The sequence below is a fragment of the Eucyclogobius newberryi genome, unplaced genomic scaffold (genome assembly GCF_026437365.1).
Source record: "Eucyclogobius newberryi isolate DKJ021-1_F unplaced genomic scaffold, fEucNew1.0.hap1 SCAF_11, whole genome shotgun sequence".
Taxonomy (NCBI): domain Eukaryota; kingdom Metazoa; phylum Chordata; class Actinopteri; order Gobiiformes; family Gobiidae; genus Eucyclogobius; species Eucyclogobius newberryi.
In genome coordinates this window covers 20,901,763-20,919,558 of record NW_027315735.1, presented here as the reverse complement: position 1 = coordinate 20,919,558, position 17,796 = coordinate 20,901,763, and the positions used below count along the sequence as shown (strand labels likewise).

The window sequence follows — 17,796 nt, the reverse complement described above, 5'->3', positions numbered from 1 at the left end:
ATGCCATTAAACTCTCTGGCGCCATTTAAAACAAAGAAAAGAGACACATTTGGTGTTGTTCATATTCTTCACTTTATCTTTTACAATCTCAGACTAAAACAAAAAGCCTGCACATAGACTTTAGCTGTAACGCTGGTGTCATGCGGTAATACCATTTTGGGAGGTTTATGATTTGATGTAAAGCTCTACAAACCCAAATGCACTTTCTTTAAGCTCCTCTCTTCAGGTTAAATAACTGTAAACAACAAGCTTGCTCATGCAGAAGCATATTGTACTGGTTCACCTTCTACTGTTCTGTATTGTTATCATCCTCACCACTTTTTGAACACAAAGACAAGACTAATTGGGCAGAAATGTCACTGTTGCCTTTTCCCCCAGGTATTTTATTCCAGTTGATTGCTCAATCTGTTTTCAAGATGGCTCTAAAATAAAGTGCTAATGCATAGAGACACATTTCCTCCAAACTGTCATGTGGCTCGTAAATGGACACATCTGACCTTCATGTTAAAAGCGGAAATGATAGTGCATGTCAGTTTACTGTACAAATAAATGGACAGCATGGAATGTGTTTGAGTACATGTGTGTGTCAGTGTCTCATGAAATGTTAATGGCAAAATCAGCAAAAAGCCCTTTCTGTCCATTTGGCCAACGTACAGTCAGTGTCTATTCCTGCTTTCACTGTCAATGCTATTAGAACATAATAACGGGAACTAAAAAACTACATTTAAAACTAAAACTGCTATATTGTATTTATGTTTCATTCTGTAAAGTTTTTTAAGCAAAAATAATAGACTTTAACCAGTTCATAATGTAGATGATTGTTAATCAGTTTGTGCATTGCAGTGCTTCTGTGCTCTGGCTACTATGGGCCTAATGAGTCTTTAACAGGATGCTGCTTCTGCTGCTGATGCCGAGCCTTATCTAGCTAATACAGGCTAAATGTCGCAAGAGAAAATAAATATTTAATCTAAATTACTGCACCAAGCATCAAACCTATTCTCTTTCAAACAACATGTTGGTGATAAACGACAAGGCCTGTTTAACCAGTATAGATGACTTTTTATACAATCTAAATCATATACTAAAGATCTAAGATTTAATAGGAAATAAATTGTGGCATCATACATTTCAACATTAGGCAGTTGAATTTAAAAATCTATTGACAAATTGCAGCCATTTGAAGCTATAATATAATAATTAATCACAGATTTATTTTAACCCATACATTAAACGTAAAGTTGAATTAACTTAAAGTAAGGACCATTACAACCCTCAATGCAACTACTTTACTAAATACATTAAAAACATATGGAAAAGAGAAGGTAATCTTGTTTTGACGGACAAATAGTGGGAAATTGTACATCCCATGAGGGAATTTAGTCAAATGTACTTATTGAGTCAATTTTTTACTCAATAAATAGATGCATTTGGAGCATCCTTTTGGCAGCAAGAAAAAAGCCCATCACAAAGAAATTGAACTGGACTGACATAGTAACAGACATCAGACAAATGGAAAAAAGTGACAGACAAACAATAGAAAAATGATGAAAATAAGACTTGGTTCAAAGTCTGTCAAATTTGTGACGGGACACTTTTTCATTTGAATGTGCCGTGATTTGTGTTTCTCAGAATGTTAAGTACTTCGAATTGCCTTGCCTAAGTACTTGAGTCCTTTTTATTTTGTTGATCTTTGTTGGTTTGGGCCCTGCTTTTTTTTTTAATTCTTAAAAAAAAAAAAATAAATAAATAAATAAATAAATAAATAAATAAATAAATAAATAAATAAATAAATATATATATATATATATATATATATATATATATATATATATATATATATATATATATATATATATATAATACAATGCATAAAAAGTTAATAATAGTTCATCACTGTTGAAAACTGTCGTGCGTCATGGGCGTGAGTCAGGTCGCCGGGTGAGTGAGGCGCGAGGTGAGGGAGGTGAGGGAGGTGGAGCCGGTGGATGCGGTGCGCGAGGTTGTCCATGGCAGAGGCGGCTCCAGCCATCTCCACGAGCGCACACATGTCTCACTGATCCAACCGCCTTAACCAAGAGTGACGACTGAAATCACGGAACGCAGCTCGTCACCGCTGAAGTGCATCTTCCGTGGCAGACGCACCGATGAATGTCACCGAAGTGTCCCGCGTCCTCCTGCTGGTCCTGCTCGCAGCGCAAGGTAAGGATGAAGTTATGGACCGATCTACGCCTAAAAAAAAAATCCCTGCCATTTAGTTGAGACTGGACTTAAAAATGTAACCAATAACAGGGATAGAATTTGGGTAAAACGCTGTGCGAAAACTTACAGGCTCCTCTCAAACATTTATCAAGTTGTTTCGAGAGTGCACTATATACGCCTCGTCGCGGCAGAACTCTTCTCTAATCCTGTTTGAAATGCGACATGCAAATGCTTTTTCGGCTCTTCTGCAAACTTGTGCTTGTACTGAAACGGAACGTGTGGGTGTTATCCGTGCCAAATTACCAGGGCAGGCTCGCCTAAGACGTGAAGACAGTTGGTAATTGAATTCAGAGTGCTCCGTGCAGGAAAATCCCAAACTGGTATGTGGATTTTCATTTCTGGTTTATTATTTATTTATGTGTGATTCATGAACCCGAGCTCCAAGGCAAGCACCGCCGACGTTCTCTACAAACATGACTCTGGATGTTGCTCCATCAGTGTCAGTGAGTGTCATAGCAGCCCTAACATCTGGGGTCAAAGGTTATTTAGAATGATTTAATACACGGAGAATATTATTATGCAACAGCAAAAGAAAGTGTTTCTCATGTGGTTTTGTTAACTCGACTGGATTGCCTCAACATTGCTATTTCTGTGTTATGTCTGTTATTTTTTGAGTCTCTGGCTCATGTAAGGCTGTTGCTCCCCCGTGTATTCTAACACAGCACTATTTTTTAAAAGTCTGATCCTTGAAAGGATCCCAAAGGATCCACTGCAAAACAAAGAACTTAAAGACCTCGATTCCTTTTGACAACCAAAAAGTTATTTTAATCCTAACACTCTCCATCTAAGGCAGAAGTTTCTTGGTTTTCTTTTGGAAGAGCCTAATATTGGAGTCTATGGAGAATCATATTTTAAATGCCAAATCAATATTATCTCTGATGAATCAGTGAGCAGTGCATAGGATATCGTGTGTTGTAGAAGCTTCTATAGGAAGCTTTCTATTTCCAGAACATTGCTCATAATCCAGTGTAAACCATTGAAGGCACAACTTAATAATGAAACGCTAACATCCTTGTAAATTCTGATTTAATGAAGCAGTTTGTCCTAGGCTTACTCTTTTGAGTTGACTCCTTAGGGACTTGTGTTAAGTGCCTTTATATTGTCACGCTCCAATCGCCGTGTGAGACAGTGCCTTCTCACGTCCTCTAACCTGAGCAGCACCCAAGGGACCTTCATACAGTTCACTGCAGACCCACACAGTCGCTCTCATCCTTTTGGTGCAGCAGCCAGATTTGTCACAGCTTTGTTGCTTTGTCCTTGAACTCAGAGACTTTGAAAAGAATTTGTTCAAATGTGTGGTGGCGCACTACTCCCTCCTGCCAAGGATGTAGACCTCAAGCTACTTACTACTTCTTACTGTGAAGCATTAAGAAAGTCCTTGGTTAAATACCCTTTTTGTGTGGAGTTTTTGAGTTTTTGAATTTTGCGTTCTCAATATGCACTGTGAGCAAACCCTAAATTGGCTATGCAGCACTAGCTCAAGATCTAGTGAAGGTTTTACAAGATGCTCATGACTTGTTGCCATAGACTTCTTGAAGGATTTGTCAAATGTATATGAACAACTTAACCTTAGTACTTGGCTGCTCAGTGATAATCGGAGTGGGTTTCTCCGTCTCGCGTTACAATATTCTCTTGATTTGATGTTTGCATTGAGAAGGTTTTTCAAATGAAGAGACCAGTGAGGTTCAATCGCGGCCAAAAGCAATAAAAGCTGTGTGTGTTTGTGTGTGTCTTAGTCCAGGGCTGCTCGTTCAGATAAGTGTCCAGTAAACGTGCACGGACCACATGCACTCTCTCCCAGTGGGGATCCGATTAGTGGTCTTCAGAAGGCATTGTCCTCTGCTGTCCAGGATCATGTGGATTTTCCATATAGGAGAACTGCTGTTCCCACTCTCCTCAGGATTGAGGGTGTTACAGTCAAAAATAAGCATATAAAGTGTTTTAGTGTGACACAATCCAACGCCTTGAGAAGCACAAGTATTTAAGAATTAAAACATTGAGCAGGAGGGCTGGTCGGAATTGGCTGTTTATGTTGGATTTCTGATGTTTTGCCCTGGTTTATGATTTATATCTCTGTAATCATTGAGCCTATCCACATGAAACAAATACCGACTTAAACTTATTTTTTTTGTCAACATAAATAAACAAAAGCTTCAGAGAGCGGTGCCATTATTCAACCCTAAATACATGATCGTTGTCAGTTGAAAGAACATTGAGCCATAAAGATCAACGCGGCAACTTTATGGACCCAATTTCTAACAAATAATAATAAGACTCAGCATTTACGTGTCTTGAGTAAAGTATTTCGTTCCAAAACAGTGAATCTCCCATTGACTTACATTGACCCATCACAAACTATTTTTAATGCAAACATATAAAAGTTCCATTAGTATCATTTTAATACAGTAGATCATGCTGTTTACAGTTGTATACGGTATGGTATATGGTGTTGTATATGTATATGTATATGTATATGTATATGTATATGTATATGTATATGTATATGTATATGTATATGTATATGTATATGTGTATGTGTATGTGAATAAATAAAATAGCTTTCCATTTGGCCAAAACCATTCTCTCACAATTAACATGACTTTAGTGTTATTCATCCTCACGGCTCTTCACACATGTCGACAGCATCTTTATAGACAAGATTATGAAAGCAGCAAATCTGTGGTCTTATTTAAAAAGGAAATTCTCACTCAAATGTTTTTTATCGGTTCAATAATCTTACATCTTTTTTTCCCAGTGGTTTATGCTAAATTCGGCTGCGCTTTTGATCCAAGTCGGCTTTGTCTGCCGTTGTCTCCTCAGATCACAGCTTCATAAGGCACGTTCCAGCCATAAATGCTCAGTACAGTTGGTTTTCGCTCCCAAAGGCGATTCGGTTAAAGTCTGACAGGAACAAATGTGTGTTATGTGTCTCTCTGCTTGTGTGGCTTAGGGACTGTGGTGGCTGCTGCGGGATGTTCTTAATGCGATTGTCACATGATTATTGCGACTTTCTCTCACATAAGTGCACACAATTCACCACAGGCACATGTAGAGTGGAGTGGATAAGATGAAAAAAATATACATTGGCCACTTTTTCAACTGCAAGGCCTGTTTGCTCTTGATTTTTTAGACTTTTCTTATGGATGACCTTGTAGCATCTGGATAAAAGGTCTCAAAGGTTATCTTGTGTAAAGGGCTCCTGGCTATATCTTCTACACATCAATAAAAACTTATGGGATGTGAATGATCCCTTTAGGCAGCTTTAAAGGCCTGTGAATGTTTATTATAATGACTGGATTAACAGTGCTGTCAAAACTGACCATGTATATCTAAGGTTTTTCTTTTAGGTGGAGAAATAAGTGATGATGAAGACTATGTTTGTGGTATGTAAAATCCCAAGTATACCCACATTTAGCATTATAGCCTATATGATTAGAGTTTTTAGGCAAAGCTTACAGTATAACTCAGTTGATAGTGTATGTCGGCATTACAACAGCAGCCAACTTTGCATGACAACAGACATCCCTAAAAACAGTTGGGTTTCGAAGTGATACGGTTGCATGCTCAAGAATGGGGTCCCAGGCTTAACGAATCAGCCATACTGGAGCAATTTAGCTTCAGACAATTAACCACACCAAGATGGCTGTGGCAACTTTAATGTGCTGGTTCAATAGTGACCAGTTGTATGTTTTTAAATGGATCTCTTATAACGCAGTACTCGACCTGGACCTCATATGGGATCACATACTATTATGAAGTTACAACCTGAAAGCGAAAATGTTTGTTTTGTAACGTCTAGTCATGGAGGATAGTGACTGTTCATTTTATCTCTGTGTAATTGTTGTTCTGCTCACTACAACACTTCATATACATGATATTATATGGATATTATATTATATTTAATTATATCATAATGGGCTTACCAACAGAACTCCTGTGATTATTATGTGTAACTAAATATGGGCAATGTATAGAAATTTAGATAATATTATGAATGTTGTTTTGAAGATATTGCAATTTTCTTTTTAAATAGAATACATTATTTATAGTGGAAAAAAAAATAGCAGATTAAAAAAAATAGCAGATTAAAATAAGTTAGGTTGTAAACTTTCAAAAAGGTTATAAGAGGATATTTCTGCACTTTTGTGATTCTGTTCCCATTAGTTTGATGATTAAACCTCAACAAATGTTTCAACACATTTCTGTTGGATTGACATTATATTGTTTAAATATAATTTTCAGAATACAGTACACATTTTTGTCCCAATTGTCCAGCCCCATGTGTGACAACACTTCCCCATATTGCATTTGTCTCTAGTCTACATTTGTGTGCCTAATGTACATTGTATCTGCGCCTCTCGCTGCAGCAGTCACACATTAGCACTGTTCCTAAATGATCTGCAGCTGTGACTGGAGCTGTGTGAAGACACCATGTTGTGATCTGGGACTCTAACTGTGGAAACGTCTGCAGCACAAGCAGGACCAGGTCTGCAGCAGGCTGCAGTGGGTTTTGTTCTGTTCTGACAATTCAATATTTGATTATTTATTGCAATACGGTAATCTTAGTACTGCAACCTACTTTTGATACATATTTTTATTTAATTTTAAAGGCGCTGTAGACAATTTGTGTGATTCCTAAAAACGTGAAAACCTGTTTCTGCAAACTCTTTGCAGCACTGCACAGTTTTCTAATTCCTTTTGAGCCTCCTAAATATGCAATCCTTAATACGCTTTTTACAACTTTCAAAGATCAGAGCGAGTTTTGCTGTCATGGTAAAGCTAACAACAACTTGTATACCAACAGGGCACTTTCTGCTACACAAAGAACGAAAAAAATCGCGCTATAATAATATGCAATCATTTTCACTCAAATAGTCCTGGGACAAACAAACACAGGAAAATGATTGTGATTAATGATAATATCACACAGATGGATAATCACTGGCAGCATGTTAATACTTTACATATGATATATACATATGACACCAGAGGAAACATACGTGCCTCTAAAAGTAAGCATTTTTGTTTCAAAGCTAAAAGCTAACATACATTCACTAGCTAGGACCACAACCCCAGCTACGATGCAAAGTTGTTATTGGCATTTGAGAAACATGAACAACACAAGTCTACAGAAATGGATGCCGTTTTGGGGCCTCTGGTGATGAGGGCTGTAGGCCCCCGGGGCCCCGACACCCTCATCTAGGAGATAAATTAGAAGTATTATAATGATTAAAAGAGGGTGGGAGGGAGGGGCACAAAAATCATGAACACCGGTGTGTATGACTTGGATGTTTAAATAGTGTAGCCGCAGTAAGGGGCGTGAAATGGGTGTGGTCCTGTTCCCGAACTTAAGATAACAAACTTATCTTCATTTAAAACATGTAAAAGTACACTGAAAGCAGTGTTGAGTGTTTTTTGTAAACAGGTTATGAATAAAACTTACTTTTATTCACCCTATTCTGGAAGCCCGTCCAGGCGCTGCCATTCCACGTAATCCTTCTTCGGGTTATATTTGTTAACATAGGGCTGTAAACCTCGAGAGAAAATAACTTCTACACAGACTAAAGTCGTTCAGGCCGCCCAGGGAATAAGTGCATTGTTGACTTGTTGGTGACATGAACAAATCTACTTTATAGCATATTTTAGGGGCAAGACTTTTCCCTCGTTCTCAATTTAAACCAATCGAGTTCTTGCTGGACCAGAAGTGCCATTACAACAGAAGTGACGATCATGTGGGAAAAGAGGGAAAAGTGGGCGGGGTAGAATAAGGTCAATAAACATGAACATGTCCCCAGGTGAATTATTTACATGGTAAGTTAAAGTCTTAACTCACTCTCCGCTTTGTGTTAATTAATTATTTATTTAGTTTAGCGAGCCTCGGCTAATTCGCCATGAATTCCCCTTTTTTCTCAAGTGTACCATGAAGGATTATTGATAAACATTATTTATGTCCATCCCTAATCAAACGTTTATTCAGGCCCTTATTATCTAAGAATATTTTATTTGCTGGTAATCACTTTTAAGGCTTGGATAGGCTCATGATCTTTAAAGCAAATGTTACTTTTCCAAAGCATGCATTACATTAATGATTTCCCACCAAATAAATAACTAGAAATATATATATATATATATATATATATATATATATATATATATATATATATATATATATATATATGAAAAAAATATGGGCAAATATTGACCCACATTGTCATCACCTTAAACCTGAGCAGTCTATTTCCATACAGTGACATCTTTGTGCTAGCTTCAATGATCTCACGGAGACACAAACATTAGATTTCATGCATCATTGACGAAATGAATGTACATGTTTAAATATAGGAATGTGAAGACATATCTAGTTAAAGTTCTCCTTTTGAGCCCACACATACACACACACAATAAGAAACAACATTTTTATCTTAACGGGACGGGCTTAGTGCAGGCAGTAATCATGGGAGATCCGCTGTGCGTCATTCAGTGTGTCACAGTCAGGCCATCAAAAACCCTGGAGAGCACACACGCACACACGCACACACGCACACACGCACACACGCACACACACACGCACACACACACACACACACACACACACACACACATTATCTAGCTTTTCTCAACATCATATCTGCGCTCCTTTCTGTCTTTTCGAACTGAATTTTAAATATTTTCTTTCTTCTTCACTTGCAGACTGCACACTTGCAGCTTTGAATTATGGCACCGCAATTAGCTCCTTTACTGGGCATTTCTGGACTTGTGGCCAATCAAAAAACCCTCAGAAGGGAGTTGCATGTTAAAGGAACCAACAGACGAAAAGTTTGATTTGATAAATCTTAATTAATTTGTCCACTTAGGGGGAGATGCACAACCTGACTTCATCTGTGTAAGAAGAAAGAGTTGTCATCCATGGATAATTGCATTGATAAAATACATAATTATAGTGGAACCTCTGACTTTTATTGGTTTGATATACAGCATTGCCTGCAAGTTGACCCTAAAACTATTTGGTTAAAGATATATTTTATATAATTTGTCTTTCCATTACAGCGACATCCCTAAAATCAGGGCTGGGCGACATAGCAATAAAAATCTTTAATGGAAAATAAACAAAAAAAATGTATGGGATAGTCATCTGCATGATTCCGTGACTCATGCAAATGCGAAATGCAGCTCTGAGCTTAAACTCCCCCACAATTTACTCCGATTGATCCTTCTCTGTCATGCTTGAATTGAGTGACAAATTAATTCATCCAATGACAGTGAAGCTTGAACTCCCAAAAGAAGCAGATTGTTGTGGTTACCTCTCAATGTCAGTACAGAGCTGAATTGTGATGAAAATAAATTTATAGATTAATGAAAGTATTTAGCCAACAGTTCTACCTAAACTTCGGAATTTGTCTGTAAAGGAACACATTATTTGGGGCTCAATTATTTACTTACCTCATTTAAGATTTAACCAGAGTTCACGTCCAATCACTGGTTACCATAGCGAAACGGTTTACGCTATCCTTAAGGTGTCAAAACAAATCAACACATTTTAATACTATGTAAATGGGCAGCTGTAAGAACGTCATTCATTGCTACGGTATTTAAAGTAGCAGTTGTTCTCTGTGTTAAGATCGACTTTAAAGTAATGTGCGGTCAAAGGCTATACGTTATAATTAACTTCCCATAATTTGTGGCCACTTAAGATGCTAAGTGTCAGAACAAAGACTTGGCGTTAGCCCCGAGCGTTGGCCCACAGAGTGAGAAAATATTGGCTTAAGGTTTTTGTCCCTGTGAACAAGAGGTCCAATTAATTGACTGATTATAATTAACTTAAATTCCCTTCACCCAATTAGGAAGGTTCAGACCGAAGCAGAGCTGTTGATTGGGGAGTTTCAAAGGTAGAAGCTGGAACTGCAAAACGTCATATGAGGCAAGCCTTTCATTAAGCTTTAATTCTTGACCTCTGAAAACAGTTTTTAGATTAACTTTACCTAAATTGCCTGCAGCATGACTACAGCCATTTCTGTTCTGTTATTCTGCTATTGTCTGAAATGTGCGTTTGTGTTGGGTCACTTGCATGTGTGCAGATGGCATAGTTATGTAAGTTCTGCCTTTGAGCTACAGTGGTCCTTTGAGCCTATTAAAATGGCTGTGATAAACTCATTTTTTGCTCATTTAACTGGTTTTATAGATGCTTTTTGTCCTTAGGCTTGTAAACTTCCAAACATTCAAATAAGACTTTTGCATGTAGAAAAGCACTCAAATGTTTTCCTTTGCATAAAAATGAGACATATTATGTTATGGATGTCTGCAAGATATTTACCTAAGTGTACTCCCAAAGGCAATAACAGCAGAAAGTACATAGAGAATGTTTGTTCATAGATATATAGTAATAACACCATATGCAGCTCTGTGTTGTATCCCCATATTTTTTCAAATTCAAATTTCAGTTATGATTATAAAGCGATGAAGTGAACTGAATGTGTCTATCAAACCAGCTTTTAGAATAAGTGATGTGCATTTGCCCTGGTTGTTATATTTTATCCCAAGTAAAAATGTACCACTGCTGTCACTCATTCTGGTGGTAAAGAAGATAAGAGACAGGAATTAATAAAGATAAATAATACAAAGGTTTGTTCCTTTTGCCATTCTGTTTAGGTTTGTTTTGGTTCATTTGTTTTGTACTGGTTCATAACACGCTGTATGAACATGGTTTCAAATATGAGAATTTTAGATACAGTTTGCTCTTGGGAACTCTATTGTTTTGATGACATAGTATGAGACAAGCAAGGTGAAGCATCGAATCTAAAATGACTGGACACTTGCATTGTGTGTGTGATAGGTTAGACTAGTATAGTTTTGTTAGTTATAGTTTTAGTAACCCTTTTATAGAGCAGTGTATTTCATAAAGTGATTTCATGCTTTAAAAGAAAAGGGTTAAAAGCAGGTTTACAATAAATGTGCCTGCAGTCCAGCTGATACATTTGTGTGTAGTCCCCAAAGAGGCTTCATTTTCTGCTTGGACGTGCATGGTTCTCCGCGCTCCTGCAGCGTCACCAGGGGTTTTTACCATGACCTTTGTCCAAGCTCACTGCTGCACTCTCTCACACCAAACAACACGTATTCAGCAATTTTGAATTTCACAAAATTATATTCTAATTTATACAGATGCTAAATGTGTTTTATTCTGTGTTTTCAGATTGTTCTGCATCTAAAGCAGAGGACAGACTTTTTCGCCGGCTGTTCAGGCGTTATAACCAGTTCATCCGACCAGTGGAGAATGTCTCTGATCCGGTCACAGTGGAGTTTGAGGTCTCCATGTCACAATTGGTCAAAGTGGTATGAATCTTGACAAAAACAGCATCATAAAATATGCAAAAATTATGACATATTTTTCAATTTTGCAGGATGAAGTTAATCAAATAATGGAAACCAATCTCTGGCTTAGGCATGTGAGTGTGTTAGATATTTATTATTTGTGATTACTAATGTGGGATAGATTATATATTATATTTGTATTTGTATTCCAGGTGTGGAATGACTACAAACTGAAATGGTCTCCTGTTGAGTATGACGGGATTGAATTCATACGTGTCCCATCTAACAAGATTTGGCGGCCAGATATTGTGTTATATAATAAGTATGTGCTTTAAAGATAAATATTTGATTATATAATATAGTTATTTTAAAGTAACATTGGTCTCTCGTTATTATAGTGCTGTGGGTGATTTCCTGGTAGAGGACAAGACCAAGGCTCTGCTCAAGTTTGACGGCACAATCACTTGGATCCCTCCAGCTATTTTTAAATCCTCCTGCCCCATGGACATCACATACTTCCCTTTTGATTATCAAAACTGCTCCATGAAGTTTGGCTCCTGGACGTATGACAAGGCCAAGATTGACCTAGTTCTCATTGGCTCAAAGGTTAGTTAGGTCTCTCTTTTAGATTTATGGATAACACTCAAATCCAGGAATTGCAGCACAATGGAAAGATCATATTTATTTGAACAGTGTAGTGGTTATGCTGCATCCTCAGACCTCAGGGAGATGTGGAGATGGACTGTACCAACTCAAAACAAATCATGAAAAACAGCAACGTGCTAAAATCAGCCAAAGTGTGGATCCAATTAAATTAATTTATTATAACCGGACAGTGTTATTACGTTCCTCTTGAATTATAGATCGAAGTTTGAAAGTTAATTTCTGCTTTTGTTTTCATGAACTCGATAGGCGAGTAGACATAGTGCACATACACATAGAGCACAATAGTGCATTTATAACTGCAGTGCCTCAAAGGCAGCTTAGGAGCAGCTTCACTGAGATCAACAGTAGAGAGAAAATAACACAAGTACTATCAATATTTTAACTGTTGAATGTTAAAGTTTATCCAAACGCAGATCACAGATATGCTGAATTAAACCTGGATAAACTTGGGTTCTGAAATGAGTTTCCAGTAGGAATTCAGAAAATCCAACCGGAACGCAGCATTAATCTACTCGTACCAGTTTTCTCATATGAGCATGTCTTTGTTGAATTGCTTGAATGTGCTTTGTGTTATGACCCCTTCAGGTAAACCTCAAAGATTTCTGGGAAAGTGGCGAATGGGAGATCATTGACGCTCCTGGATACAAACATGACATAAAGTACAACTGCTGTGAGGAGATCTACCCTGACATCACGTATTCCTTCTACATCCGACGCCTGCCGCTTTTCTACACCATTAACCTCATCATCCCCTGCCTCCTCATCTCCTTCCTCACAGTGCTGGTCTTCTACCTGCCTTCGGACTGCGGGGAGAAGGTCACCCTGTGCATTTCGGTTCTACTGTCCCTCACCGTGTTCCTGCTGGTTATCACAGAAACCATCCCGTCTACATCACTAGTCATCCCTTTGATTGGAGAGTACCTTCTCTTCACTATGATCTTTGTAACTCTAAGTATCGTCATCACGGTTTTTGTCCTAAACGTCCACTACCGCACACCGATGACACATACGATGCCGGACTGGGTGAGGGCGGTCTTCTTAGGGGTGCTCCCAAGGGTCTTGCTGATGCGGAGGCCCATTGATCAAACTTGCCCCACCTCTACGAGCATTGGTACCGGCACAGTTGGAGGGATAGCAGGTTTGAATCGCCTGGGCAACAAGAAGAGAAAGAACAGCGTAGGATCAGGAAGTGGGTCCGGAAGTGTTAGCATCGGAGGAATTACTGGTGGTGTAGCATGTGCTGCTCTGGATGGCGGTGCCGGTGGTGGAACAATAACAGGCGGCGCTATGAACTGCGTGGAGTACGGAGAAATAAACCGGGACAAGAATCGGGACAAAAATCGGGACAAGAATCGGGACTTGAACCGCGACCATAACAGAGAGTTATCCTTGAACCGAGACATGAACCGGGACGTAACCAGAAGATACCCTTACAATCGAGGCAAAGAAGTCCCCACTCCGGTCCCTCCTCCGATGGTCCCATCACCTCCGCCTCCACCTCCTCCTCCCCCGCCCCCTCCACCCCCGCCCCCTCCTCTGCCCTCGTCTCTCCCATCCCTGGGCAACCAAAGCCTGCCACTACCGGATCCCAAGTCCCCCAAGGTGTCCAGACCCCTAAACTCCACGTCGCCGATCAATGCCGTGGTGGCCCTTTCCGTGGTGTCGCCTGAAATCAAGCAGGCGATCGAGAGCGTTAAGTACATTGCAGAGAACATGCGAACTCGCAACAAAGCCAAAGAGGTGAGGATGGACAAGAAGAAGTATAACATGTTATTGGTTAAAGTTAGATGTTATTTTATGAACGTCATTTCATGTTTGGTTCATGTTCTAAATGAGGATAATGCAAACTGAGATGTTATTACTGTGTAGGATGGTCAAAAGTATCAAAAATCTGGCAATAGCAATTAATATTAAAACTAGAATAATTTGAGCAAATATCGAATAAAAGTAAATATGGCAAAATGTGGCTTTTCCTTAACAGTTTTAGAATGATAAACTAGTACAAGACAACATAGTAACATATAGAAAGTAGTAGTAGATAAGTAGTATTATCTTGGGTTGAAAATATCAGTCTACTGTCTAAAAAAGAGTGTTTTCTTAATATCGAAATGGATTTTTACATTTTTGTATTGTAACACAACTATTTCATTGCCTTAATATTCCACAAAACACAGGGGTGTAGCACAAAATACTAGCCCCTAGGTACATGTGTCCTTGTAAATGCAGATTTTGTGAGGGCCCCTCCCTGCACCTATCGTTGGGTTTGGACTCTCACAAAACTACATTGTTCACCTTCAATTCACAAAAAAAAACACAAAAGCATTTACTTTAGCTATAACTTGGTTTCTAATTCTGTCCGCTAAAATTCAATTGTCTTTTACACCCTTTCTGAGTTGGACTAAAGCAGAACAATATAGCAAAAAATGATTTCCAGTGTGCCAAACTAAAATGAAAGGGTTTATCTTTGTAATTGAGGATTTTCCTGAAGAAGAATATTTGTTTTTCTATGCATGGTAAATTATAGAAATTCAAAGAATATACAGCAATGTTCCTTTTCTGTCTGTTTACACATTTACATGTTTTGTTTTTATTGGAGTAGACTATTTAGATGTATTTAGCAGCCGCACAGACTCCCACTGTTCTCACTGTGAACCTGCTGCAGTGCGCCGCTCTCCACACGGCTATAAAAGGAGCGTAAAGCCGCTTGGTGGTTGCAGACAGCGTGCTCTTTGTGTTCGCATCTTTCACACTCTGGATGCTGCTGATATGTTTGTTTCTTTAGTACCGTCTTTTCGAGCGAGGCTCACATCTATGCACAATATATAACTGCTCCCTCTCTTTGCTATCGGCACACAAAAGCATTATGGTCACTGCAGCCATGATCCAATTGTCCACACCTGGCCGCATCATGCCAAGTCTACGGTTTGTGCTCACTCACCACCGATGAAGCAGAAAAAAACAGGCCAATCTGCATAATTAGCTCTGTGACAAAGATAACGGGGAATGGTTTGGGGCGATGTTGTATACATTTCACATTTAGCTTCAAGTAAAGGTCACTTATTGCTGGCAAAATATCAGAAAATAAAAGCCATTTTTGTTTGGTTGAGAAAATTCCACATTTGTCTATTATTCACAGACAAAATGTGATCGGGGAAAATAATTTAACCATTGATATTTATTTATTTATATACTGGGCGCAAGCACAGTTCCATCAACCAAAATATGCCCAAAAGGTAAAATCCTCCAGCTCAGGTTCTGATCAAGCTCCGGGCGCTTCACTGGAGTAGCCACTGCTCCTGAGGAGATTTATCAGCAATATTGAAGGATGGGTCAAATACGGAGGTCAAATTTACAATAAAAAGTGATGTTAGACAAACTGTTGCTCCTGTTAAGTAAGAAAAAATACTCTCAGTAGTTATCAGTGGTAGTTTTATTTACTTAAGATGACTCTTTATGCCTCAGACGAATGTATTGATGTTGGGCTGTGCATTGAATAAAGTGTTCTTCTTCTTCTACAGGTGGAGGATGACTGGAAGTACGTAGCCATGGTCATAGACAGAATCTTCCTGTGGGTGTTTGTGACCGTGTGTGTGCTGGGAACTCTAGGACTCTTTCTGCAGCCTCTCATCAGCTTTTTCAAATAAAACACAGTATTTGTCGGCTCAGGTCTGCGTAAGCCACTCGGATGACTGTGGGAATCATCCCTCCACTCAGTCTCTCCATTGTCTGTCTGATTTTCTCTCATTGTCAGAATCTAGCCATCAGCTGGTCCCTTGTTCCCCTGACTTACCCACGTTTTCCTCTCCTGCCTTCTACCCTCAATTATTGTGCATACAATGCCGTTTCCCGTCTGCCTATTTTGCTTTAGAAATGATTGTGACAAGTGGTCTCTTTCATGTGCATTTCTGTGTTTTCATTTACCTGTCACTGCACATGTATAATGTGCGTGCTCTGCAAGCCTACTGTGTGTTTGGAAACAATGTTCACTCTATACAATGCTTCAGGCATAATTACATTTGTCATATGAATACTTGAACCATCCTAGATTTTTACATTACAAAAAATTGAGACACACTAAAAAGATTCAATACGACAATGGCAATTACTGTATCAATTAACTGGTTTGCAACCACTTTAATAAACCTTATTACACAGTCTTTCTGATAGATTGTGATTCAAAACATATTTTTTTGTTACAGGGTCGTCACAGGGAAGCAGTTGCATGTTGATTTGTCAGATTTTGATGCCAGATTCCTTTCCTTTTATAGTTTGGGCTTAGGCTGATTACAGTAAATGAGACATTTCTTAGTATAATATACCAAACCTCTGCATTATATACTATGTAGGGACATTTCCCTTTACAACTCAATTTTGCTTTTTTATGGAAACCTATTTAATATCAGTTTAGTAAACAGTTTACTCACAAAATATAATTATATTTTCTCTGCATTTTTAAATAAAGTCAGTGTTGCATGTCTGTTGACCCTCTTGTACAAATTCTTCACATGTGTTTTTGTGTAATTCTTCTCATATCGAACAAAGGCACAGCTCAATCACATAAAAATGCACAATGTAGAAAAAGCTTGTACAATATGTAAATTGTTTATTTGAATAAAGATGCTATGAACTGAGTGCGCGGGTCCTTGATACTTTTAGATAGTGTTCAGAGTATCATGATCTTTTACAATGAACTCTATGTGTTTCTTTTTCTAATACTTCATTATTGACTCGTCATCTCAAAAAGACTGGGGAAATTCAAAACATGCCCATGAGCAAGAAAAAGCTCACAGGTCCATATCCCTTCATTATTTTCTGTTGAGCCAAATAAAATACAAAAATAATAAATATACAATACACATATATTAATAATTCAACAGGAGGATTATTTTAGACTGTTTGTCACCTGCTGGAGGAGTAACAGTGTGTTCTTCTGAGATAGTGCTGTCCACATGTGAACTCCAAATGCACTAAACGTATCCCCCAAAGCGAAAGCATAGCACAGCATTTTGGCTCAAGCATGTCATTTCTCGAGACTTATCCCCTTTTCCAATTTCCTCTGGCAAAGGTCACAACGCTGAATGTCGCTATAATTAGACAAACCTCCCCCATGTTTATACATTTCCAATTTATTAACCACCAGTTATGAATCAATAGAAGTTTAGCATTAATAAGGATGCCCTAGGTGACTTAAAACTTACATAACCTCCCAAATGCATGGCACCGTGACAGGACCACATGTTATATCTCTCCTCCAGTGGGATTGAAGTCAGACTAGGGCTTTGAATTGGACCTTCCTGAGGCTGCTAAGAATTGAACCAATCATATATAATCCCCGGCTGCACTTGGAGATGTGAGAATTAGAAAACGTGAGAGAGGAAAGCAGTGACAGGAAGTGTGTGCATACTAATAATGCATGTTGTGTGGTACGGATATGGAAGATTATGAAGTGCTAAAGAGGATAGGTATAAATATGTAGATTTGTGTGCAGTATCCTGTTGGTCACAGTCTGGTGCCAAGAGAAAGTCACAAAATCAACGTTTCTGTTGCTGTCACTGTGGTCGTGTT

At 38.5% G+C, this 17,796-nt stretch overlaps 1 protein-coding gene across 1 annotated transcript; it reads left to right on the top strand.

The window, feature by feature from the left end:
- The first annotated feature begins 2,095 nt into the window (after positions 1–2,095).
- LOC140352554 (neuronal acetylcholine receptor subunit alpha-3-like) lies at positions 2,096–15,877 on the top strand. Its single transcript, XM_072437750.1, has 7 exons — positions 2,096–2,199; positions 11,447–11,586; positions 11,655–11,699; positions 11,778–11,887; positions 11,964–12,171; positions 12,817–13,971; positions 15,750–15,877. Exons 1-7 carry the CDS (start codon positions 2,145–2,147, stop codon positions 15,873–15,875), a joined length of 1,839 nt encoding a protein of 612 aa, XP_072293851.1. The 5' UTR covers positions 2,096–2,144; the 3' UTR covers positions 15,876–15,877.
- The last annotated feature ends 1,919 nt before the right edge of the window (positions 15,878–17,796 follow it).